This window comes from Orbicella faveolata, unplaced genomic scaffold (genome assembly GCF_042242905.1).
Source record: "Orbicella faveolata isolate gen_17 unplaced genomic scaffold, um_ofav_v1 contig_1, whole genome shotgun sequence".
NCBI lineage: Eukaryota > Metazoa > Cnidaria > Anthozoa > Scleractinia > Merulinidae > Orbicella > Orbicella faveolata.
In genome coordinates, this window is record NW_028301536.1 from 29,142,501 (window position 1) to 29,167,500 (window position 25,000).

General features: G+C 39.1%; 3 protein-coding genes across 4 annotated transcripts in view; 1 reads left to right on the top strand and 2 right to left on the bottom strand.

Moving 5' to 3' along the window:
* Positions 1 to 5,044, bottom strand: part of LOC110047415 (uncharacterized) — a 6,938-nt gene extending 1,894 nt beyond the window's left edge. The window contains exons 1-4 of one of the 2 annotated variants that reach the window (XM_020753162.2): positions 4,754 to 5,044; positions 2,148 to 2,178; positions 1,928 to 2,055; positions 1 to 1,232 (exon numbers count right to left, since the gene is read on the bottom strand). The exon at positions 1 to 1,232 is cut by the window's left edge and continues 1,894 nt beyond it. In XM_020753162.2, the coding sequence (XP_020608821.1) occupies positions 1 to 1,232; positions 1,928 to 2,028 (1,333 nt within the window). In that variant the 5' untranslated portion in view covers positions 2,029 to 2,055; positions 2,148 to 2,178; positions 4,754 to 5,044. Of the gene's footprint in view, positions 1,233 to 1,927; positions 2,056 to 2,135; positions 2,179 to 4,753 lie in introns of both variants that reach the window. The other variant, XM_020753161.2, reaches the window with a different exon arrangement.
* Positions 5,045 to 5,146: 102 nt separating this feature from the next.
* LOC110047407 (thymocyte nuclear protein 1-like) lies at positions 5,147 to 14,750 on the top strand. Its single transcript, XM_020753151.2, has 10 exons — positions 5,147 to 5,283; positions 8,257 to 8,306; positions 10,140 to 10,211; positions 10,510 to 10,578; positions 10,749 to 10,844; positions 11,378 to 11,439; positions 12,013 to 12,046; positions 12,584 to 12,652; positions 13,693 to 13,774; positions 14,300 to 14,750. The coding sequence occupies exons 1-10, from the start codon at positions 5,223 to 5,225 to the stop codon at positions 14,353 to 14,355; spliced, it is 651 nt and encodes a 216-aa protein (XP_020608810.1). The 5' UTR covers positions 5,147 to 5,222; the 3' UTR covers positions 14,356 to 14,750.
* Positions 13,381 to 25,000, bottom strand: part of LOC110047406 (uncharacterized) — a 16,281-nt gene continuing 4,661 nt past the window's right edge. The window contains exons 2-3 of the mRNA XM_020753149.2: positions 18,223 to 18,383; positions 13,381 to 17,457 (exon numbers count right to left, since the gene is read on the bottom strand). Of these exons, the coding sequence (XP_020608808.2) occupies positions 15,783 to 17,457; positions 18,223 to 18,329 (1,782 nt within the window). The 5' untranslated portion in view covers positions 18,330 to 18,383 and the 3' untranslated portion in view covers positions 13,381 to 15,782. The remainder of the gene's footprint in view (positions 17,458 to 18,222; positions 18,384 to 25,000) is intronic.

The window sequence follows — 25,000 nt, forward strand, 5'->3', positions numbered from 1 at the left end:
TTAAAGCAATCACGTCTCCATCTATGTCCCAAGGAATGAGTCCACTGAACTTAACACCACCTAACGCGGAACCAGTATCAAGCTCGAATGTAATATTGTTCTCATCGGCAAACCGTTGAAGAAAGGCCAATGCATCTGCATACTCCTCCTGGCAACAAACTGGGAGTAAATGGCTTTCGGCAGCGCACTGGAATCCAACATCCTTACAGGAAAAGGAATGCTTCACCCCCTGGGGCAGTAACACTCGATTAAGCTCCCACTTCTTAGCCAAAGGTTTCCACATGTTTTTATCATTATTTTTGGAATACGAACTGTAATCTGTCGTGAAATACATAGCGTCTGGACATGACATTGTCAGGTGTCCATCTTCAACAACACGCAAAAACCAGTCTTCAAAAATGACTTCATTTGGAAGACTCTCGTCAAACTTCAACAGCTTTGTTTTTGCAACGAAAGGACCCTGCAGATAATCACAGAACATGCACTCGTTTCTCGAGTGATAATAACCTTCCTGGTATTCCAGGACGTAATTTTTCATTGTAGTTTGCACACAGCCCGCTTTCCAGTGACCTGAAAAGTTACGGTAAGATCCACCTGCAACTCCCACATTTGGTATCTGACTGACCACACGTATTTGCCTCTCAAGTTGGGTAAGCCAGGTGAAGTGAAAAACATCTCTTGCAACGAGAACGTAAGGAGTAGATACTTTTCTTATCAACATGTTCCATCCTTTGCCTAGGTTTGTATCACTGACTTTCGTAACATTAATATTTTTGTACCTTTTGGCCATGTCCATAATTTCGTTACCACGCGTAGCTAAATGAACTTGAACTGTAGGATAGGTCTCTGTAACCCCCTTTAAAACCTTTTCAATATTGTTCTCGTCTTCCTTAGGATATGCAACAGTGTTTATTAAAATAGTTATCACAGAATTAATTGGTTTAGCGTTAGTACAGTTGGTGATAACCCAGCCCGTGGCGTAATATGGGTAGCCAAACTTTGCCCCTCTGTATTCATCTGGACACACATCCACGCTACCATACTTGCTAACTATTTCAGGAGTGCTCGCTGTTTGCAGTGTGTTGTCTAGGCCTTTGACTATTTCCCCTAGTCGTTGAACCAATCTCGGTGACGGTGCTTGCTTTTGGACGACCAACTTTCGCATTTCCAGGTGGATTACATTCAGTTCCTTAGCAATGTCTCGTTTAAAAAGAAGGAAGGGGTCATAATGACTGAAAAGAGATAACACCTGTACTTAAATGCTTGTAATAATTTTCTTCAGTACATTCAATAAAGTGCTGTCATCCAAAATTTTGACATTATTTAATCTTTAACGTAGGTTCGATTTAAATGACATCTCGTCCTAGAAATTCTTTCGAAACACTGTAAAAAAAACTCTTAAAACTGTTTAAAAAATCTGTAAATTGGCACTGCTAAAAAATATTTCGCTAAAACACTAGCCTGACATCAGTTGTAGGCCATATTGGATTCTGGAATCCAACATGAACCAGGTCAAACTGTACCCTGTGTAAACGCTACTACTGTCAAGTACACATGCGCAATGCGGATAGGAAAAGAATTCCAGGGATTTTCTTTCAGTTATGATCTGATTATTAGGTAATTAAGCCGATCAAAGCGATACCCTTTTAGATGTCAATTTAAACTCGTTTTAGCCGGTGGCGGATCTAGGGGAAGGGCCCGGGGACCCGGGCCACTCCCCCCTTATTTTGACAGAAGGAAGGAAAGCTGGCAGGGCAAGTAAAACAAAACCGCCCCCCCCCCCCCCCCCCCCCTTAGCTCAAGGTCTGGATCCGCCACTGTTAGCCCATAAATAGTGAGGCAAATGATGCGATAAGTTTGGCAGTTGGGCACTTAGGCAAAGTTGCACTCAACTTGAACGAAAGAAAACTTTCGACATAACACTAACCTGTTTGTCTGTGGAAAGAAAAGATAAAATGACGTTAATAAAATACACATGAGAACAGTGAAGGACAGGAAAACACATCTCCAAGAAAGGACGACCGCCATTAGCTTCTGAACCAAAGACTTTCAAATCTGTGGATGTTGTATCAAAAAAAATAACGATCAACATGAGTACACTGCCAACAATTTGATGTACATGTAATATTTCAAACCTGAGTAGTAACCTTGTTTCTCCTCACGCATGTGCCTTGTTCCCTGATAAAGAAGAGTGAAAATTAACCGTTATCATTTTCTCAGGTATAGGTTGTTTGGTTTGGTTGGAAGACTGGTAGGTACTGAATTTTTCCACCGACACGCACACGTATTTACAAAGAGTAAAAATGTAACAATAGGATATAGTAAAACAAGGAATATGATGTACATCATGACATTATGTACGGTTTCTTCCTTACAGTATTACGGTTTACCGTGCCCAAATTCGCAATTAGCCAATCAGAAGCCGTGTATACTCTCGGTGTCCTGATATCTTGCCATGATCTCAAGTCACTGACCTGATATGGCTTCCATGTCTTGCTCACTTGGCCGAATTTTGGTACAGTAAATACCTAATCGTACCTTTTTGGTACGCTTCGGCCGCATATCAGGCTCGTTTGGTCTCGCATGGGTATCAAGTTTGGCTAGACTACGTCTCGCCAACATACGAACCATTACACTCGCCAGCCTGATATGCCGCCGAAGCGTACCAAAAAGGTATGATTAGGTACTTTATAAATGCGAAATACGGACATGTCCCGCCAACGTGAGTGAAGAAAGTCGCAATTTAGACCAATTTAAACATTACGCTTGATAGTTTTACTAGCATTTAAAATTAGCTTATTGGAACCTAACCATAGATTCTGATGTTTTGTTGTTATCTTTGTTGGTACATGTAATTTGTTTACTGAATTAATTCACATTTCGTATGCAAATAGGATGTACAGACGTGATGAGAGTTTTTGCTTTCGTTGGTCCGAGAAGCACTAATGTAACGTTTCGGTCAGCCAGAACAGCACCACTGCAGTTTTGAAACAACGCTCCAGTCTGAACAGCACTTCGGTATATTGCGGTTATCCATTAACATAAATAGCACTCCAGCAAGCCTCAATAGAGCTCCGTTTCGCCTGAATGGCATCCACTCAAGTACTGTGGTTAGCTCTTAGAAACATAAACATGGCCCTACCAGGGCATACCTCGAGTATTGGACTAGTCGGGGGTCCGTTGTTGATATTGGGGTGGGAAATCTGGGATTTAAATGGGATTTATAACAGGAACCTCGCTGATCCCTGTTTCGTCGTTACGCTGATCAGATCTTTCTTAGATCCTACTATACCATCAGCATTTTCGTTCGCAGTCCTGGCTATATTAGGCTCGATTACCAGCCGTTGTTCGGGAGAGTAGCCCATAGACCAGATTCAAGAGGGCGGCGGAAACCGAACCGATACTATATTTGTATTAAGTTTCGTCTGGACCACAGGTCCACAGGTCTTCTTGGATCTGATGTACTGTTCACTTGTAACATGGCCGTGTATTTTCTGCGGCACACTTTCTGCCTGTCCGCAATTCAACTAATTTCCTTATCGCGAGTCGACATGCGACGTCGACCAATCGGCATTACCGAAAATTGCCCGAAGATTACCGGCGATTTTCCAACGCTGTGGAAGTTTTTCGAATATTTGGGAAATTTTCGAAGATATTTGGAAGAGCGAGGGCACTGCAGCCTACATAAGTAAACAATGTATAGCCAGACTTTCATATTTAAATTTACTAGTGATTATTTACTCCAAAATGCAAACTGCACTCAAAATCATGTGATTACTACTGCATCAGTTATTACTAACAATAAACCGTTGATTTGAGTGCTTTGCTCGTAGTCAACCCTACATTAGTGGTTGTAAAACTGATTTAACAAAGGTAGAACTGCAGATGGCAAGAAGTTTTGAAATCCTTGTTTATGCGAGTTAATGCGTTCTGCGAGAAGGAGAACGCAGTCCTAATGCAGACTGGATTGAGATCTTCGGAGGCTACAAGTTAATATGACTGAAGATGAATGTACGCGAAAGCAGATAGGAAATAAATGTACAAATATCTTAGCAACAGTTTGAGCGAGCAGGAAGTTTTGCCTCTAACTCGACTCTAACGTTCAAACCGTTTGCGGGTGCCCAATCACGTCACGTCATGGTTGGTGCCCGATTATGCCAAATATCGCGCATTCAATAAACAATTTTTTTTACCCATCCATGATATTGGATAAGTGTTCTACTAACTGAAGAATGAGGCGCGTTATTCGAACTGACGTGAGTGAAGTATAAATCGTGCGTAACGACAAGCATGCCTCGGATCAAGCATTGCAAAAAGCCATTCAGAATATGAAAACTCAGCCTCTATATAAAATCAACAACGATTGCCAACGCAGAGCAAACGATCCAAACAAGCCAAAGAAGTCGAATTTCTTGCGAAGTGATTCAGCCGATACAAATCGAGCGCTTTTCTTTCTTTAATACGGCGAATGGGTGTTCCCAAAACGAACACCAAAAGTGTGGCACAAACCAAGCTAGGGCACTAAGGGCAGTAAGACCACTACACCAAAACGAAGGACCATGGAAAGGACTCAAACGACCACTCGCTGGACTAAAAACATCGACTATTTTTTACCTCTGTCGGATGTACATAAGCTTAATTCATACAATCAAAAGATTACTACAGTTGTAGATCTTGAAGGCCGACAGTTTGAGAACAAGCTAAACTGGCTTTGGTTTACCTTGTCATAGCGCAGACAGAACGTCCAACATACCTGAATTTCTCTCTGTTCTAAGTGTAGCGCAGGCATTCATGTACCAGGCTGTTCACACGATCATTAAAGCTGTCAAATCTCTTGGTGAATGCTATCATATCACACGGACTTCAACCATGACTATGCAAATTCGCGTGCGAAGTAAATGAATAAATATGAAATGCGATTGCGCGAATTGGAGCGTCACGCAATCTCTCTTTCCTTTCAGCTGCCTGTCTTTGTGCATAGTTTGGTCCGTTATTCCAGTCAAGAGATATTCATTTGCCAGATGGTGTTGTCTGTACCGACTGGAGTGAACTGAATGAGGAAAAAAAAAAGTTTCTTATTTAATAGGCATGGTCGCTTGATGAGGTGAGAACAAAATGGGAAACTATATATCCCCATACATGAAGCAAGGAGTCCCCAAATTGGTCGCGGGCTCATAGACCTCAAAGTCGCCGAAGTGTCGCCGAAGTGTGCTAGGTCTGACATGCCTCCGAAAAAGAAGCGCAAAGTAGAGTCGAGCAAACCCACCAAGGAAACCAAACAAGGTAAAACGAAAAACTATTGGTCCTAATTGTTTTAAGTACGATTACACTATGGCATGTCAATTGCCATCGAGATCAATGAATGAATGAAAACGTTATTAACGTGTCAAAGAAGTCTAGCCGAGGGTTAAAACCCTCGACGAGATTGGTTTTACTATATTTTGAGCTGTCAAGCGTGGCCAACAGCGCAGAGGCGGCTAAGCTGATTTGCTGCGCGGTTAAAAAATAACTATTCAATTTGCAAAAAATGCCATTCTATATTTAAGCAATAGAGCACTTTTTCTGTGGTTACATAGCCTCATCTAAACACGACGGGGGTTCGGAGAATTCGAGACAGTTATGCAAACCCGAGACGCAGTCGAGGTATTGCATAACTTTCGAGAACCAAGAGTGTTTAGATGAGGTTATGTAAACATGGACAAAGTGCTAGATCGCTCTTATAAAATCTTTCTCACAAATACGCTCGAATCTAAAGCGTGACAACCGTATTTACATACTTTCATCTGAACACACCCATTGACCATTTATGACCAATGAGAGCACGCGTAGTATATCAGTTATTTTATAATTAATTTCTAAGTCAGTGTTGAGGAGCTTGGTGGGTACAGGATGCGTGTTGCTGGACTGAAGAACACTTATGATGTAAGCTTACTTCAAAGGGAAATAATAATAGTAGCTACAGGTGTACAAGCTGGGGGAGCAAGGGGGGCTGCAGCCTTCCCCCCCCCCCCTCCCCAGCCACAGAAATTATATGATTTTTCAGGCAAAACGCACATGATTCGGGCAACCACTCATGAAAAAAAATAATAATAATGCTGTTGGTGTGATTTCCAAAACTTGTAAAAGTTTCTGGTTAGTTACTTTTATTAGAACTTTTTCTTTTAATAAGTTTTAGATTTAACTAGATTGAGACTGTTGATAGAGGTCATTGAATGCAGGCTTTGAATATAACTAGTTTTGGAATTATAGTAGTTTCATTAGATGTGAGAATTGTGAATGTTTTTGTTTTTCATGCAATTTGAGTGCATTTGCATCCTGATTTCAACACTCACGCATTCAGGCATTGTGTAATTTTTTTGGGCAAGAAGGTCACCTTCCCTCCAAGCCCAAAGGTGCCCGTACATGTATGATAGTAGCCTTACTATTTCTGAATGGTTTAACTGTTTTGAAATATTGAAAGGTTGATTAAGCCTAACGAACGGCATTCTTTGCTTTACACCTGGTAGCAGTCTCTCAAAACTTACCACATGTACATTGTAAAAACATCCCAGGCGTGGTAAATGCCCAAACAGTTCGACTGAACGAATACATTTATCTGATTTTTAAACAATGTCACCGCTTGTTTGCACCTATGAAATGCGATGAAATACACAGTTTTAGAGTACTTTTCGAGTGCAACAGATCCAAACCAAGACTCAAAACCAAGCTTGAACTGCTCAGGAAATGGCAATAATCTTGTCATCTCCATAACCTGAAATCCATGCTCAGATTCCTCCAAGGTCTTGACGAGTAGTTGATTGTAAATGAAAAAAAAAGTAACAGGTTTACGGAAGTCTAAAGTACATGTAAAAGTAATTAAATTGAACATGTACATATACAACATTATGTCATATACAGTGCTAATGACTGTCAATTCCAGGCCTGCTCATCCCCTCCCCTCCCCACTTCCCTCCCCCCTTCCCTCCCCTCTGGGCATTTGACGTTTTGTTTTCACAAGGCAGCAAATGTCCCACCATGGGGCTGCTAGCACGTACAAAATCCCCATGCTGGGGCTGTGAGAAAAGTACAAATGCCCACCCATGGGATAGCGTCAAAAATATGTTTTCTCATAAATATATGTCTTCAACCAGATATTGAAATGAAGCTATATTTTTCATAACTTATAATACATGCTAATTTTAGTACAACATTACAAACAATGTTATCTAAATATGGATAATGCTCTGAATAGCTCAGGGACTAAGTCGATGGACAAGTGAAAAGAAACAAAGCAATAACCATTGACAGCTGATATATGTAGGCATGATGACAAATCTTAACCTATGGTCACATTGGAAACACAATGCCTGTGACACGTTTCCATCATAATCCTAATATAAACTATACATCAAGACAAAAACAATGCTTGCTAATTGCAAAAACTATTCTAGAGGTTGGACTGTAGGTTTATCTTTAGCCTTGTCAGTTCCTCTCTTTTGGCTTTGTTAGATTTGTTTAAGATGTTCTAGTCACATTTTCATAGTCAATTGTGCTGTCCACCATCACTTCTCACCTCGATTTTCATGCATGACCAACAGGAATTTATTTATGTATTTTTAATTTATCAACATGAATTTGTGAGGCTAGTGGTAATTCACTGGACTGAGTTTCCAATGGGTTAGTGTTAAATCTCACAAAAAAAATTAAGTCAGTGCTCTTTAGGTAGGGTTAGTCCTTTTGATATTTAATAAAGCAGGCTTGTTAAATGCCTGGGTGTGGGGAGGGATAAGGGGCCTAGGAATTGATAAAGCCATTATTGAGACCTAGTGGTAATGCTTGCAAATCCCTTCTTTTCTGTTTATATATATATGTGTCGGTCAATTCTAGGATGCCATCCCCCTACCCCTTCTGCAGCTGGGGCATTTGAGCTGTTAAAACCTACCATGTAGTGTTAAAGGAAAAGACCTGTAGACGCATTCAAATGTAAACTAATCACAAACTAAGGCACTGAGAAGTGCTGGTTTTAAGTATTACTAAGATTGCCTTCTTAGAGCTGGTTGAGAGAAAAAACATTCTGTCTTTGCTAGCAAATTATCATCATCACACAGGGCTGGCAAATACCCTGGGCAAGACTTGAATACTCGATTATTCAGGCAATAATCCTCAGGATTAAAAACACGAGCAATTACTTCACCAATACCTCTGGGAGATTGGCACTGCTGGAATTACATGTAGCTAAAATACTGTAAATTGGATTTGATTATTGCACCTTTGCAGAGAATCAAAGTGCTAATAGAAGCAAGACCCAGAAGCAGGATGCAAAACAAGTAAGCTTAATTAAAGTGATCATCCCTGTCAACATGATAATGCTATACCCTTGATTGGTATTACATGTAATATCACAGACAGTTTCTGTTTACCTTGTGTACACTGAAAATTATGAATACTAAATAGATCAGAAAAATAGAATGTATTAATACATTTCCCCACTAGGGACTGGTCTTTGCTATTTGTGTATGGACAAAATAATGAATTGAAAATAAAGAAAATCCAGTACACATTTTATTGCTTGTTTACCATATAATTGCGTTCACTTAGTGTAACGCAATCACAATCCAGTTTGTATTGAGAATTTTTCAGATGGATTTGTTCGCCAATTTGGCCCCCCACAGCAGGGTCAAGTTACATCATTCATGAGCATGCATGCAGTCATGTATTCAGCATATAAAGGTAGATTTGAAGTGTGTATGATTTCTGCAAAGATGCATGTATTTTGACCTGCTGGCATTCAACAATAAGTAACTAAAGCCTGTGTCATCAGGAAAGAATGTTTTGTAGCTCGGTGACGGCAAATGGCCATGAGTTGTGGTAAGAAAACAAATCCTCTGCGTAGCTCGACAAATGGCCATGATGACCCTCAGATCTGTGGTCAGAAAACAAATTTTCCAATTTGAAGCTCAGCAAATTTGTTGTGGCCACAGTTGGTTGTCAGAAAACAAACTTTCCGTGTCGTGTACCTCGCCAAAAGGCCGTGTTTTGTGGTCAGAATGGTTAATTCACCTTTTTCATTTGTGAAAACAAAATGTAAATTTGAGCATTGTAAACAAGTTCAAAACATTTAGTGATGCAATGTCTTGTAGGGTCGCTGGTCAAAAACTTTATTTTCTCAAGAAATGTTTGTTATAGGTGTTGCCGATCTGAAATTGAATTCTAAGTGTCGCCAAAAGTTCAAATGCCTTTCCTGGGAAATATTTTGTCCAGTACAAGTTAACACTTAATTTAAAACACTTTTACCGCAGGCTTCAACTTCACATGCAGATCGTTATTTGTCATTAGATCAAACTTAGTTTTGAATGCCACCAAAGTAGACCAAGCATGCAAAGTATAAGCATGAATGGTGATGGCATTTTGACTTTGGACTTTGACACTATGATGTATCTGTCTGTAAAACCTTAGCTGTTGATAAAAAATGTTGACTTTAGCAATACACAGAGGTTGAAATTCAGATAGTGAAATCATTTAAGGTGTATGTATTCAAGTGACAACATCCAACGCACTCATAATCTTTGATTACTACTAGTTATACAGTGTTCTCCACAGATTTTAAATAAGTCAGCTAAAAACTTAAAGTAGCCAGCACTTGCAAATCGAGCGTCCGAAGGAGGTGAAATTCTAGGGGTCCCCCTCTGGAAAATTTTCAAAAATTAAGGGGCTGGAGATGCAACCTGACACATTTTACGTTCTTATTTGTCTATAACACTACATGTTGATAGCTATTGCCCATCATTTCCTTCAGAAATAATTACATGTTCGCGTACTGTTTTTGGAACGTGAGATTTTAAGTGCAAATTCAGACAAGCTACGCTTGAAATTTTCTTCACAACAGATAGTAGCCTGTGAGAGCATCCGGTTTTGTCAGCTCTTGTTTCTTGCACATGAAACAAGAGCCAAAAAACCTGGATACTCTTGCAGGCTAATCAGATATCTGCAGAGTGTACTTTCTGTAATATTATTGTTAACATTTTATTAAGAGGAGTAAGACAATTTTGAGGGTATTACTGTAGTTGGGGGTGTTGTAATCCCTCTCACTTTTCCCTCGATCTGCTCTGTTTTAGTCAGAGAAATGTCCAAACATTGAAGGGATGAATTTGCTTTATTAGGCAGTGCAATACACAAGATGGCTCATGAAATCAGAACCAGAAAGCAGAATTGAGAAAGGAGTGGATGTGAAGGTACATATGTGATGTGCATATCTTTGGAACACTCTCAAGCTCATTGAGACATTTTGCGCAAAAAAACTTAGTTTTTGTTTGTTTGAAAAAATTTAATGTAATTTGATCAACAAATTCTGGAATTAACGTCTCTGATGGATGTTGATGCTGACCTATTATCGTATGATACATAAATTATGCAGAGAAGTGATTGAAAAAGGAACCACAGTTTATTTCAAATTCAGGTAATCAAAATACGTGTCTACAGGCTAGTGCATTTTACTTGGTACTTTTCTTTACCTGTGTACATTAACTGCAGTTTGGTATTGAGGACTTAAAGAATGAACCAGACCAAACAACTTGCTGGGATGGTGTTAGAAATTACCAGGTAATTCAATTCATCTTAATGTGTTTTACAAATATTGGAATTGAGGACTCACTAAGTTTCAGTGTTAGAATTGTCCAACAAGTTCACAGAGTCATAATTTCCTCAAGAAATTTCCATTGTAAATCATTAATTTATTACAACATTACTCTTAATTTCTGAATTACTTTTAGGCACGGAACTTCATGCGTGATCAGATGAAGAATGGTCAACTTGCTTTCTTTTATCATAGTAACTGCAAACCTCCTGGTATAGCTGGGATTGTAGAGGTACATCTAATAAATGTTAAATATTCATTTATGTTCTTCATCATTATCATTTTTTTTTATTTGAAACATGCTAAAATATAAATGTACAATAACAGCAACTTTTATAAGGCGTGGAGGTTTCCTAAAAAAGGTCAAAAAGTTACCAGGCTTGTAACAGAGGCTGCCCCAGTTCTTAATACAGGGCTTGAAAAAACAAAAAAACAAAAACAAACAAACAAACAAACAAATTTGAAAATTTCCACCTTGCCCTTCTTACAAGTAACTCTCAAATTTTTCTTGCCCTGGGAAAGTCCTAGTTTGCTCTTTTTTGATTTAGTTGACAAATGATTTGCTTGAAGTTTCTGTGGTAACCTTCGCAACCCTTTCAGAAGGCTGGATTCCACTGTATAGTTGTATATTCATAATTTGTATTTCTGTTTGCATGATATATAAAAAGCTGACATTGAGCCTTAAAATTCAGGCTGCTTTGAATGTGAGTTAAGACACTTATTGAATGTAATTGTATACTTTTGCTTTATAATACCTGCCTTTAGATTGTAAAAGAGAGCTATGTGGACTATACACAGTTTGACAAGGCAGATCCTCATTATGACCCGTGAGTACAATAACAGCATCCGTCCTATTTATTTTTGTTTTTAATGCACACAATGAATTGATGAAAATATACATGGCAATTATGCAGTGGTTATACTGTCAGGTGTTTAAATAATCTGTGCATAAACATTGGCCAATCAAAAACGTGTATGTTCTCAATACAGGAAAAAAAAGAAACCATGTGTATTGATGTGTTTTTCATTTGTAATTTTATCCCAGTACTGTAGCTTCTAAGCTTCATGCTACTTTTCTGTAAGCAACATCATGTAATGCGATGTGGAATTAATGTCATCATTCAATGACAAACCTGAAGAGTACCTGTACATGTGATAGCATCTAATAGACTCACATGTAATGGAAATTCATGTCATCCATGTTCTCTCAATTATGTATTTTTAAGTTTCTTTACTGTACCAGTGTCTCTGATCTGGAGGCCATTCTTGTGTCATACCTCTAGTTAGGTGTTCAGTCTTTGTTTCACTTTTTATTGTCATTTTTCTTAGTTTATTGTTTATAGTAAATTTATTTACAATGTATTTCAATATCGATTGATTGGTTTATTTTTTGTTTTCAGGGGTGCCAAAAAAGACAATCCTAAGTGGTTTATGGTAAGATAAAGGATTATATAAATGGTGCTAATAAAATTATTTACTCACAAACTGATGAGAGAACCTTTGTTTGGAAACAACAGCGTAAGTAAAAGAATTCATAACATATTGTTATTTAAATTTAGTGCCATTTATACAATTGTCAGGTATTATTAAGAGTCAAATGTAGCAGTAGGCCACGTTCATTATATCAATATTCTAACATGAATCTGAGGCTTTCAGGCCAAACTTCTATATTTTGGTGGTGTTTTCTTTGTGTCCAAGTCTCTTGTGGGAATTGAGAGACAAGAGAAACTTAAGAAAATGTACATTTTGACCTGAAAGCCTCAGAGCCATGTTAGAATATTGATATATTGAATGTGGCTTATTATAACAGTACCTCTTTCTGGTTTGCATGTATGTTATATATATATATGTACAAGTGCTCACTGACACTGGCATTCATTTACACATATAAGTGATGGCTAGCAGATATGTTTGCAGTGTCTTTATGACCAACCTAATTACTACAATTTTTATCACACGTTTGTTTCTCAGGTGGATGTCAAGTTTGTCCGTATGATGAAACGTTTTATTTCCCTGCAAGAATTGAAGACCCTTCATCAAGTGAGAGTTGTCATTTATCTTTAGCAAGGCTGTGGTCTAAGAAAATTTTTTTAGGAGCCCTAAGGTTCCTAAACATGAAATCCTGGGTGTTCAGCACTTAAGCTTATATGAAGAAAGTAAGTTATTCCAGTCACCCAAAGGCAGAAGTTAGTTCCCTGTGGCACTTGGGCGCTTCTAGAGCACAGCCCTGCTTCAGTTACGAGGGAGTGGGAGGGAGGGCAGTGTTGAAGGGAGAAGCTCACATTTTCAGTACTCTTTGCTACTGACTCCCAGGCCTAAAAGAAAATTTGTGAGGAATTTAATCACGGAAATTTGTCAATAAGTGTATTTCTTCTTTATTTCTAGTGAGATCATTACATATTTTGTGTATTTTCTTTGTGATTCACCAGCTTAATAATGGTTTAGTGAGGATAGTTGTGGCTACCCTTCAGTGATTGGAAAACTAGTCTACATCATCATAGCTTTAAATGCATGAGAACATGAGCAAGTACCCAATCACAGTGCATGTTGTCAATGATCGAATGTGGGTGACAATTAATTTAACCACGCATTCACTTCACTTCACTTAGCTTCTTTGTGCCTCGTGGCACATAAGGCCTCCACAGAATGCCTCCAATTTTCTCTGTTGGCTGCAGCAGCTCTTGCCTCATCCCATGTACGCCATCCTGCGCTGTTCCTCTCTCTCTCAACTGTTCTTTGCCAGGTGGTCTTAGGCCTTCCTCTCTTCCTTTTTCCTTCAGGTGTCCATGATAGGGCTATGTTGGTATGGCTGTTTCTGTTTTGTCGTAAGACATGCCCTATCATCTTCCATCTTCTCGTCTTAACCTCTTCACTAAGGAACTTCGTCTCTGCCTTCTCAAGGAGCTCTCTAGTGGTAACGTGATCTTGCCATTTTATTTTGAGAATCCTCCTGAGGCATTTGTTGTGAAACACATCTATTCGTTGGTCATCTCCCATGTTCATCTTCCATGTCTCACATCCATACAGTAGCACCGGTACAACTAAGGTTAACCACGCATTAATGTTATTTTATTTCATAGAACCACAAATCTTCAGGTGGGCCACTAAAATCACTTTCACTGTTTACATCTGCACGACTGTCAGTTCAGCCAGTTACTGAAGGTACACTGCACCTTTAATCTAATTATGGTTTGTCTAAAGGCAAGCATGACTTCAAACAGGCACATTTTCATTGATTGAAAACTAGATACAATGATCTAGTGTTGTTAAAAAATAACCTCATTCACATAAGTACACTGGAGCTAAAAGTGATTGATTTAACGGTAGACTTGTGAATAACTTTAGTACGGCAATGACCAAATGATTTTAACAGAGATAATTGTAGAACACTATTTCATCGTTGCTTATTACATATGTTTATAACACAATCAAAAGCTGGAAACATCTTTATGCGGGAAATGTTTTCCTTGAAAGTTTCGCGGTCAGTTGCGTAGACACTGCGATAGAGGCGACATTTCTCATTAAATTGTTCCTTTTATATATACTGACTCCTAAGCAGCACTCCATTCCATTGTCTATGAACCAATCGGATGCCAGTATTATCCTACTCTGCGCGTGCTATAAAATGAGATCTGCAATTGTAGTCACGCTTTTCCTCACAGATTTTGGCTTTGGTTTTGTTTGCAGAGGAATTTGAATTCATTTGCAGCTTGGAGGACAAACCAGAAGGTGATACTAGCTAAATTCAGTGGAATTATTTCTCCGACGTGAACCTCTCAAGATTTGGCTCTAATATGGAGTAATATGGAGTAGTAGTACACACACATCGTGGATTTGCTTTAAATCGAGCTTTCATATTCTTCAGGACACGTGCAAGGAGATTGTTTGGCTTTTTAAAGAAAACCTAGGTAGTAATATATCAATTATGCATGAGCATCGAATTTGACTTCATGCCGAGTAACTTAATCATAGGCGAAAAGCTGCAATCTAAAACAGCTGCGAAATGATGTTTTCGGAAAACGATGGAACTCGAGCTAGTTGAAGTTAGCATATATCGGCCATCACGGAGCCTGCATTAAGAATTTTAACATAGTGTGGTCAAACAAGTTTTAAATACACGAAGTTTTTGAAAAACGGATTAGCGTTGCAGTTAAATACGTTCATGTTTAGCAAGAGTCATATGTTATGCCGCAGTGAAAACGGGTTTCTGTTCCCGGTTGAATCTGATATGGCGGGAACGCTAACTATGTTGAGTTCGTTAACGTTCCCGACATTTTTTTATAGTATATCCGTGTAAATGCCCATCAACTTTGATCGCAGGCATTTGTGAATGGTTAGTTTGATGGCGTAGTTACTTAAAGTAACTTTGAAATTTCTTCAGCTATTACAATTAATGGCGATATCTTAGTGTAAGAGCGGTATAACTACGTATAAATGTTTATTTTTGTCTCTTCGCATGTCAGCTGTAGTTGAATTCTCGGTTATTTTGTGGCCGATCGTAACAGCCATCACTGTCTTGCAGCAGCCACTCGATCTTCGCGACCGTGTGGACTCAAAGGTCTTTTCTAAAAGAAAACTAAGAAACTAAATGGCAAAGCCCTATAAAAATTAAAACCTATTCAAACTTAGCAGTTACAAACCGAATTTTCAAAAATTGGAATCCAACCTTGACCTTAAATGAACCGTAAATCCTCGAATTAGCGCCCCCCCCCCCCCCCCTCGAGTAAGCGCCTCTCATATCGGCCAAAATTTGTAAAAAGCGCCCTCCCTCTCCCCTCCTGGTCGATGATCAGTCCACATTACTGATGAGGACGAGGACGAAATTGATGTTTAATCTGTGACTAATTAAGAGCGTATGCAGTATTAGATTTGCACATTGTTCAGTTTGTGAACACGTTAAGTTTGAAAAGCAATTACAAGTAGCAACTACGCCGCTATTAAAACTTTAGGATCAACTTTGTATGCTGTGTACAGCTTATGTTGTCGTTTACGGGCAAATGCCGTATTTCAAAAAACTGAAAAACTATCATTTCTCGCTACGAGTTGGGACAAATTCAATAAGCGTCCCCCCCCCCCCCCTTCCTCGATTAAACACCTCCCTCATATAAGCGTCCTTCTCCTAAATTTGAAATAGGCGCCAATTCGAGGATTTAGGGTACTGAAGGTGTTGCTAAGTTACTAAAAATGGAATACTACCGTCAGCTGGGAAGAGCTGCAAGCAGGAATGGTGATTTGGTCTCTGACAAGGCGCAAAGCTGCCAGGATCGTAGTCAGAGTAACTGTGTTCTAATCCTAATTTGATCCAGGACTGTGAGTGTTTTAGGATTTCTCTTCCATATCGATTTCTTGCGAACAAACCAGGACTAAACGCCGTATCAATCCAGTTACCCCGAATGTTTGCTTTGGTGAACGTTGCATGTTTTTGTAGTTCCGCGGGGAGATACTGAGTGTTTGTCACAGCAGGTCTCCCCCAGACTTCAATGTAAAATTTATTGAAGCTTATCTTCACATACCCGCGTTCACCGTCATCTTGTATTCCATACTCGCGTAGCTCGTAACCATTTTTCCGAAAATGCTCGACCGTTTCTCTCTTGCTAAAGATTGCAAAGTCGGACAATAAAACCTTTATGTCTCCATCCAAGTCCCAAGAAAGAAGTCCATTGAACTTAACACCACCCAATAAGGAACCAGCATCAACCTCAAATGTAACATTATGCGTATCGGCAAACTTCTGAACAAACCACAGTGCATCTGCATACTCCTCCTGACAACAGACTGGCAGCAAAGCGCTTTTAGCATTGCATTCGAAACCAGTGTCCTGACAGGAAAAGGAATGCTTCACCCCCTGGGGCAGTAACACCCGATTAAGCTCCCACTTCTTAGCCAAAGGTTTCCACACATTTTTATCAGTTCTTCTGGAATTAAAGTTGTAATCAGTAGTGAAATACATAGCGTCTGGACATGACATTGTCATGTGTCCAGCTTCAACAACACGTAAAAACCAGTCTTCAAAAATGACCTCATTTGGAAGACTCTCGTCAAACTTCAACAGCTTTGTTTTGGCAACGAAAGGACCCTGCAGATAATCACAGAACATGCACTCGTTTCTTGAGTGATAATAGCCTTCCTGGTATTCCAGGACGTAATTTTTCATTGTAGTTTGCACACAGCCCGCTTTCCAGTGACCTGAAAAGTTACGGTAAGATCCACCTGCAACTCCAACATTTGGTATCTGAGTGGCCACACGTATTTGCCTCTCAAGTTGGGTAAGCCAGGTGAAGTGAAAAACATCTCTCGCAACGAGAACGTAAGGAGTAGATACCATTCTTATCAACATGTTCCATCCTTTGCCTAGGTTTGCATTATAGACCTTAAAGGCATCAACATTGTACCTTTTGGCAGCCTCTATCACTTGGTCACTCCGTGTTGCCAAATACACCTGAATTGTAGGGTAGGTCTCTGTTATCCCTTTTAAAACCTTTTCAATGTTGTTCTCGTCTTTGCTAGGATATGCTACAGTATTAACTAAAATACTTATCACAGAACTGATTGGTTTGGCGTTAGTACAGTTGGTAATGTCCCAGCCCGTGGTATAATATTGGAACCCAGCAAGTGTTCCTTTGAACTCCTCTGGACACACATCTACGCCTCCATTTTTGCCGAGTGTCCCGCTGGTTATGTTCGCTGGTTGCAGTCTACTGTCCAAGCGATTTACTATTTCTTCTAATTTCTGAACCAGTCTTGCTGATGGTACCTTCTTATGAATGTGTAACTTTTGCATTTCTAGGTATATTTCTTTTAGTTCTTTTGTAAGGCCTCTTTTCAAGGGCTTGAAGGGGTCATATCTGTAAAGAGAATATTCGAGCTTAGATTCCTTTACTGATCTTTGTGGCTGCAGTTTACACTTAATTTCTGTTATTACATGCCACATCTCATTCATGAATGCTCTTAAAACTTGTAGACTTTTTTTCAACTGCACTTAAGAGGCTTAACTGCCGAAGATTCAGTTGAGTCCCCTCACAACATATTTGCCAAAACTGCTCGGGAGTTTCAGGGTAACCATGACTCACTTGCGCACTTCGCATGCATTGATTTCAAATTCGCGTTGTCACAAACTACTTAGCTTGTTTCACGGGCATCAAGAGCGAATACATATACCGGTCAGGGATCTCGGCATCTGTCGGTCGAGTATCGCTCGATACTATCAGTCGACATGATGTCGACCGCGTGTCGGCCGATACTCGGTATATGGCACCGATGGTGTCGGTCGACACTCTCCCGGCCGATAGATGCCTTAAGTACACAAGATGTCCGGTCTCTACTCTTTTTTTTTTTCTCTTTTTTTTTCCTCAGAAACCCAGGAAAGGGGACTTTCAGGTGTTTTAAAAAATCCAAAACATTTCCTGGGGGTCAGGATCAGTCTAGAAGTCTAGAGGTTTGTGCCCTCGGCGCTCGCTGCTTCGGACCGATTTGGAAATCAGTCACCATTTATCCTTGCTCTGCACCTGGGCATTATAGAGAACTGATCTGGTCAGCAATTTCCTTCAGTTTCTAGAGCTAATCCTCGAAAGGCAATTCCTGTGTTGTCTGAATTATTTCCACACACATACCTGTTAAATTCTATCCGTGGGAAGTACAGATAGAACAACACTGACTGTATGAGTACAAGACAGGTGAAGGAGCAAAAAACAGCTCTCCAAGATGGGCCTGACGCCATTGACTTACGAAGCAAAGACTTTGAAATCTGTGGATGTTGTGTCACATCGGTTTTCTGTTGAAAATAAATATATTTTATATTTTGGCGAATCCTCAGTCCGCAGGGCGAATTAACCAAAGCAGTAATTTATACACTCAACTGTGTAAAAGATATATCTTTTTCTTTCCCAAAAGAAACCAAACCATTTTGATGAAAAACGTTCAGTTGAACAGAAGTTTACTTTTGTAATGGGCTTTCACAAAGGTAAACCTTCAAGATAAGTTCTGGCTTAAATGGGCCTTGAGATAATTTATGGAAAAAGGTGGAGTCTCAGCTGCTGTTTTTACATGGACTATTGCATAAATAACGCCGATACTTATACATCCTAAGCCTCGCATGCATGTAAAAAAATCCTTTGTCTTGAAACCTGAGTACGAGGCTAGGGATGAACAAAGTTTTGTTACGCAAAGTTAGGCGCTTTTTGTGCCAAGGGTTTGTCGGCAACCCAAGTCATATTGCGCATGAACTTATGGAGAGTTCAATCTTGTAATTTTTCTCTTATATTAACCGGATCTTTACTTGTATTCTTTGTGGAGAACGGATCAGTTCTGAGCTCTTGTTTCGGCTGGACACTTAGTAGTCCTGCTGTTAAGAGCCAAAAATAACCAGAATTGTTCATTTTGTGATAAAAGCATGAAATTTCCCAGGATGACTAACCTCTATAAGGTAAACATTTTCTGATATGGAGCCATCCCAAATTTCCACTAAGAAGCACGCTACGCGCATGTCAAAAAATGACATATCAGGCCCCTACATGGGAGCGAGGCTGAGTTGAAATGTTTATTTCTAGGCCTTTTCCGGAGTACTTTGCCTAGATTTCTTGCTTTTTAATATAACAGCAACTTATAAAGTATCTGGGAGTCGAAAAATTTGTCACGTGATTAGTCACGTGACCATCATTTTCAATAAACAATCAATACCGAATATTGCATCAATAAGATTAATATATTTTTTTCTCCTCTCTTTCGTTTTTCTTCGCAAATAAAAAGAAGTAATTATTTTGAACATTACAATATAGAGTAATAAGATATTCAAACTTAGAAACCTGTGTTTCGGCATGCACAATGTCATATTGGGGCTTTGCATCAAATCGAGGCCGAGACAAAGGATGGATCTATGTTGGCTATTGAGGTGATTTGCTTAAGTCTGGCTTAACGGGATGTAACTAATTTCGGTGCGGATTCAAGGGAAAACTCTTGATTAGTTTAAATCGTATTTGACTAAGCGCACACAATGGTGCTCCGTTAATGGCTGTCTCTCTGACTTCACCACTCTCTGAAATGTGGCGTGCGACAGGGAACGATCCTTGGTCCTCTTTTATTTCTAATTTATATTAACGATTTGTCTAACTGTCTATCATTTAGCATACCTAGAATGTATGCTGATGACACCAACATTAATTACGCTGGTTCTGATTTGCATCCGATTGAGTCTAGTCTATCTGACGACCTTGAAAAACTAAGCGAATGGCTTGTGTCTAATACACTCGAACTTTCCGATAATAATGTTCCGATTGAACAAGTTTTCTCTGCGAAATCATTTGGAGTAAATGTCAATGAAAATCTGATGTGGCATTCCCACATCAACTGTGTAAAAAGATCGCTTCTGCAATTGGAGCCATAAATTTAGTTAAGGTAATTCCCTTGAAATTGTTCTACTATCAAACTTTTTTTGCAACTTGGCATAATTAACATTCATGATATCAACATTAAAGAAATGCAATAAAAAAGGGGTCACCGTGCTTGTTAACGCGTCAGCAGGCTCTTAAAATGGGGTGTTTTTACTGGTTGCGCGTTAAAAATTCGAATCACCTTAGGTAGCTGCCGGTTTCGCCCCATGGTGAGTTCGCCCCCACCGAGTTCGCCCCTACATCGACTCAACTTGATCGAGTTCACCCCCAACCAGATCGAGTCGCATATAGAGATTATTCCTCGTTCTTTTACCCACTGCCTCATTAGATTACTGGTGGCGAGGAAACTCGCTTGGTGGCGAGGAAACTCGCTTGGTGGCGAGGAAACTCGCTTGGTGGCGAGGTGACTTCACTTGGTGCGAGTTGACTTCGCTCAGTGGCGACCGGGAGTTCGTTGGTGGCGAGACTCCCTGATGGCGAGATGACATAAACATACATAGACTGAAATGATTCTTCGAAAACTTTTAATAACTCAATGACAACTACGTAAACACGAACACAAAATTTTGGGGTGAACTCGAAATAGAAATTTTATAGTGGGGGCGAACTCGCCATGGGGCGAAACCGGTATCATTCCAGAATTAAGTCTTGGTTGCTTGAAAGACACAAAATTTTATGTTGAAAGTAAAGCTTCTTTCATTCACATAAGCAGGATTGCTTTATTTAAGCCGTTTTTGATTGCCTGGTTGTGGGAATATTGCACTTTTTTGGACGGTTCCGTGGTTAGCTTGAAGTCCTCGCCTTGGCCAAAATACACCCAGTATGGAGCTATTTTATAAAAAAATCATGTTCTACTATCAAACTTTTTTTCTTCCTTAAATATGTTCTTTACTAGACTGTTCTTAACAAATACCCGAAGAAAGATCGGGGGTCACCATGCTCGTTTAAGGTAATTCCTCTGAAATAAAAGTGACAATAGATTTTTGCTCAAACTTTGTCCACTGAATATTTGTCATATGATAACTTCAATTTTGAAATAAAAAAGGGGGGTGCCCATGCTCATTAAGGAGCAGTGAGGCATTGAAAATGCCCCATTTTGGCATTATTTAATGCTTATTATAAGAACGCATTCCCAGCAATTGTAATATCTTTGTGAGCTCGGACTCATAAGAACACGCATTAAACTACAGTCAATACATTGTGTCGGACACAAATAAACGTTTTAAGTTTTATTCAGACAGAAAGCTAAATCCTTGGTTAAAAATTTGAACCAAATTTTCTTGACGTGGTTACCGACTGCCAAATGTAAAAGACCACTGTGTATCTGCTATTTTTCTTATTTATTCAATTTTCAGCAATAGAAATTGGATCAGTCTTTTCTCACGCAAAGCTTATGATTAGTTGATTACAATGAGTGGAAAAAAAATTGGGGTGCCCGTGCTCGTTGGTGAGCTAGAGCCATTTTTCACCTGACAGAGCTCAATATCAAGGCGAATCCGTCATGTTTTCAATGTGCGCGTGCACGAGCGCGCGCTAATGACGCCATAAATTATGCGCAGTAAGGATGCGCAATGCAAATGTGAGGAATGACCTTAAGAGAAAAGGAGCATTTATTTCGCTATCAAGCTTAGTTTGAGGGAAATCTCTTACGTTTTGCACGCGCACAGACTCATGACTTAGGGATGCGCAATGCAATACTAAGGAATCACCTTGAGTCATTTGTGCCTCAATCTACCCAACTCTAATGCAACATCACTACCTCAACCTCACTTTGATTACTGCAGCCTAGTCTGGGGTAATTGTGGCAAAACATTATCTAACAGGCTACAAAAACTACAAAACCATGCTGCACGAGTAATAACTTCATTGGGCTATGACGCTGATGTCGATTCCTTGTTTCACAAACTCAGCTGGAAAGACTTGCAATTTCAATGTCAAATTCAGAAAGCTCTAATGGTTTTCAAATCTTTAAACGGTCTGGTTCCCGAGTATCTCACTTCTAAATTTGTAACACGAAATGAATCAAATTATGCTCTGAGGGACTCGGTTAACAAACTTGTTGTTCCCTCTCCGAGAACTAACTACATGAAAAATAGTTTTAGTTACAGCGGCGCAACCCTTTGGAACAGGCTACACTGTAATCACGGAAATCAGGTTTATAAGTATAATGTTGTTGTAAGTTAATATGATATTAGGATTAGAATTTTAGGTTTAGGATCTTAGACATGTTATTCTTACCGTATATAAATAATGATTAAAGATTAAAGATTACAAACTGAATGACATTTCTCACAGACATAAAATATACCAACCAGTAGGTCGTATTACAAGTTTCCTTGTTTCTCATTTAAGTTTAGAACGTACTTTAAAAGCAACCTAAACAAATTCATAGGCTGCATTATCTAAATTGACAGGATTGATGTATTTTACATTTTAATGCTATTTACATTTTTTCTGCATTTCCTTTGAAAGATACTACAGCAAAGTGATTGGAAACTCCTGTTCTCTTAAAAAATTAACATATGCTTGAAGGCTAATCTTGACTGTACCGCTTTGTGCAGTTGTGGTGGAAATTACAACTAAAAGAACCTTCATTCAGCTAGTGTTTTTAAAAGCAGGCTTAGGAACGTTACAGCCAATAAAAGCTGTTTTTCAAAACGTTTCCTTCAGACCAAAAAGTTCAGCTAGTGTTGTGACATACCTGATCTATTCCGGCATATTTAAAAGTTTCAAACGCGAAATAGAAAAGGTGTCTCAATCACAGTAAGCAAGTAACTCAAGAAAATCATGTCAATCAAACCTATATAAATTGACTCTGTGTCTCAGCCTCGATTTGATGCATAGTTTTGATATTACGTTTTTGGCACATACAAAACATATATATTCAAGGTTTGAATTTCCTAGTCTAGATATTAGAATCTACATTGCAAATAATAAAATTGGTATGTAAAAAATCTTCATCATTCATCATCATTTTATTTCTTAATAAAATGGACATTTTACAGTTGGACTGGCTCGCGGATAGCTATGCTAGTCTAGGCGGGCCAGTCTATCAATAGTTACAAATGATCTATTATAATTATTACTCTTATTATTATTATTATTACCATGATAAATAGAGAAAAATAGAAAGTTAGAAAAAAAAGTGAATAAAATAAAAAGAAAAACTGGGAAAAGAATGTGATTTAATAGATAAGATTTTTGTTTGTTTGTTTGATTGTTGGTTGTATTTTTTTACTACTGCTACTGGCGTTTTAATTTACAAATGATCCTGCAAACCTCAATGAAGGAATCTTCATCTTCGAGAACACTTAGTAGTTTGTTTTTAATTCTGAGTTTGAATGATTTCTTTGGTAGTTCTAAAAATGGTAATGATTTCATCAGTGCGTATTGCTTTGCTGGTAGTTGAACATAATGGTCACGTGACTATCACGTGACATAATTTAAGACTCAAAGGCAATGGTTAATTTGTTGTTGTATTAAGAAAGCAAGACACTAGGCAAAGTAGTCCCAGAAGGCAAAAAAATTGGTATTTTGGATCAGCCTCGTTTCCATGTAAGGGCCTTGTATGCCATATTTTTGACATGCGCATTCCATGGTTCTGGAAGAAAATTTGGCATGGCTCCATATCAGGAAATATTTGTCTTATAGAGGTTAGTAACCCTGCCAAGTTTGGTGCTTTTATCAAAAAACGAACAATTTTGTCCCTTAACAGCTGGACTATAGGCCCGTTCCAAACGCCGCTCCATTCATGCTCCGAACCTAACTGATGAGTAAAGTACGGCAGAAGAGCGGGGTTTGAATCAGTTTGGTTCGGCAGGTTAAGTTTGGTGCGGCAAACAACATTAAATTCGGCAGGGTCTGTCTCACTATGCGACGTTGGAGCGGCAGCTGATTCATACGGCGTTCACAACTGTACCGGTCCGCAAATGATCGCAGGACCGCAAATGATCCCCAAATTGGACCGCAAATGATCCCGGACCGGAAATGATCCCCGAGAGGGACCGCAAATGATCCCGACTAAAAACTAACGAATGGCATGGATGATGGGATGGTGTGGATAGGGAATTGGCGTACGTGAATACCGATGTTTTTATTAAAGCCATCTTATAATTATAATGGCTTACAAGTTGCTTTTTTTTTTCATACTTTCCACTAAATTTTGGTGCTAACTACGATGTTATGAATATCACCACTCAATCATCAAAACACGACTTGGCTTGCATTTCTTTGCAGTTCTCAGTAAAATTATGATCAGTGCAACATACGCTACATATCCTCCTTTGTTAAACATTGATATTTCGGTGTTATAGTTAAATCACATTTCATCAGCCACTAACGCCACTCGTCTAAAGTTTTAAACTAAAATCTAACCATGAAGCAACTATTAAGGAAGACGCTGTCACCTGAGTAGACCTACAAGCCTACAACGCTTCATCACTCCGTAAAACACCTTGGTGTGTAGCACTGGAAATCTGAACAAATTTATTTTGTAATTTTTCCTTGGTCGTATTTTGGCTTTAATTCCTCGGAAATGACTACTTGAGTATTCTAAGAAGCCAAAATTCCAAGCTATAGTTATGAAGTTCAGCTTCGAATTCATGACCAAGCAAGGCCAAGGCTTGCACTTCGTTTTGACAAGTTAGTTGTTTGATAGATGTTTGATACTATCGCCACCGGGATTTCGAGAATGTTTACAAGTATGTGTTTTACTAAGACTTCTAATTCAATAGATCGTCTTCACGTGACGTGTTTTTATCCTCATCAGGCCTAAGAGGCGGTATACTTATATCTGTTTACAATTAGCGTGCTTCGTTTGGAAACCAGAGCATTTTGAATTTCAGGGTTATGGAGGTTGCGTGACACAAGGCTACGATCGAGTTTGTTGAAAAATATATACTTATCTCATGATTTTGAGCCATTTTAGAAGTTAGAGCATTAGTAAAAGTGCTTATGTAAATGCTTGTCTGTTTAGTACTGATAATTAGTCGCCTGGAAAGCC

Coding starts and splice junctions, on each gene's coding strand:
- LOC110047407 (XM_020753151.2), top strand. CDS start 5,223: ATGCCTCCGAAAAAGAAGCGCAAAGTAGAGTCGAGCAAACCCACCAAG. Junction 11,440..12,012: donor GCAGATCCTCATTATGACCC/GTGAGTACAATA, acceptor TTTTGTTTTCAG/GGGTGCCAAAAAAGACAATC. Junction 12,653..13,692: donor AATTGAAGACCCTTCATCAA/GTGAGAGTTGTC, acceptor TTTATTTCATAG/AACCACAAATCTTCAGGTGG.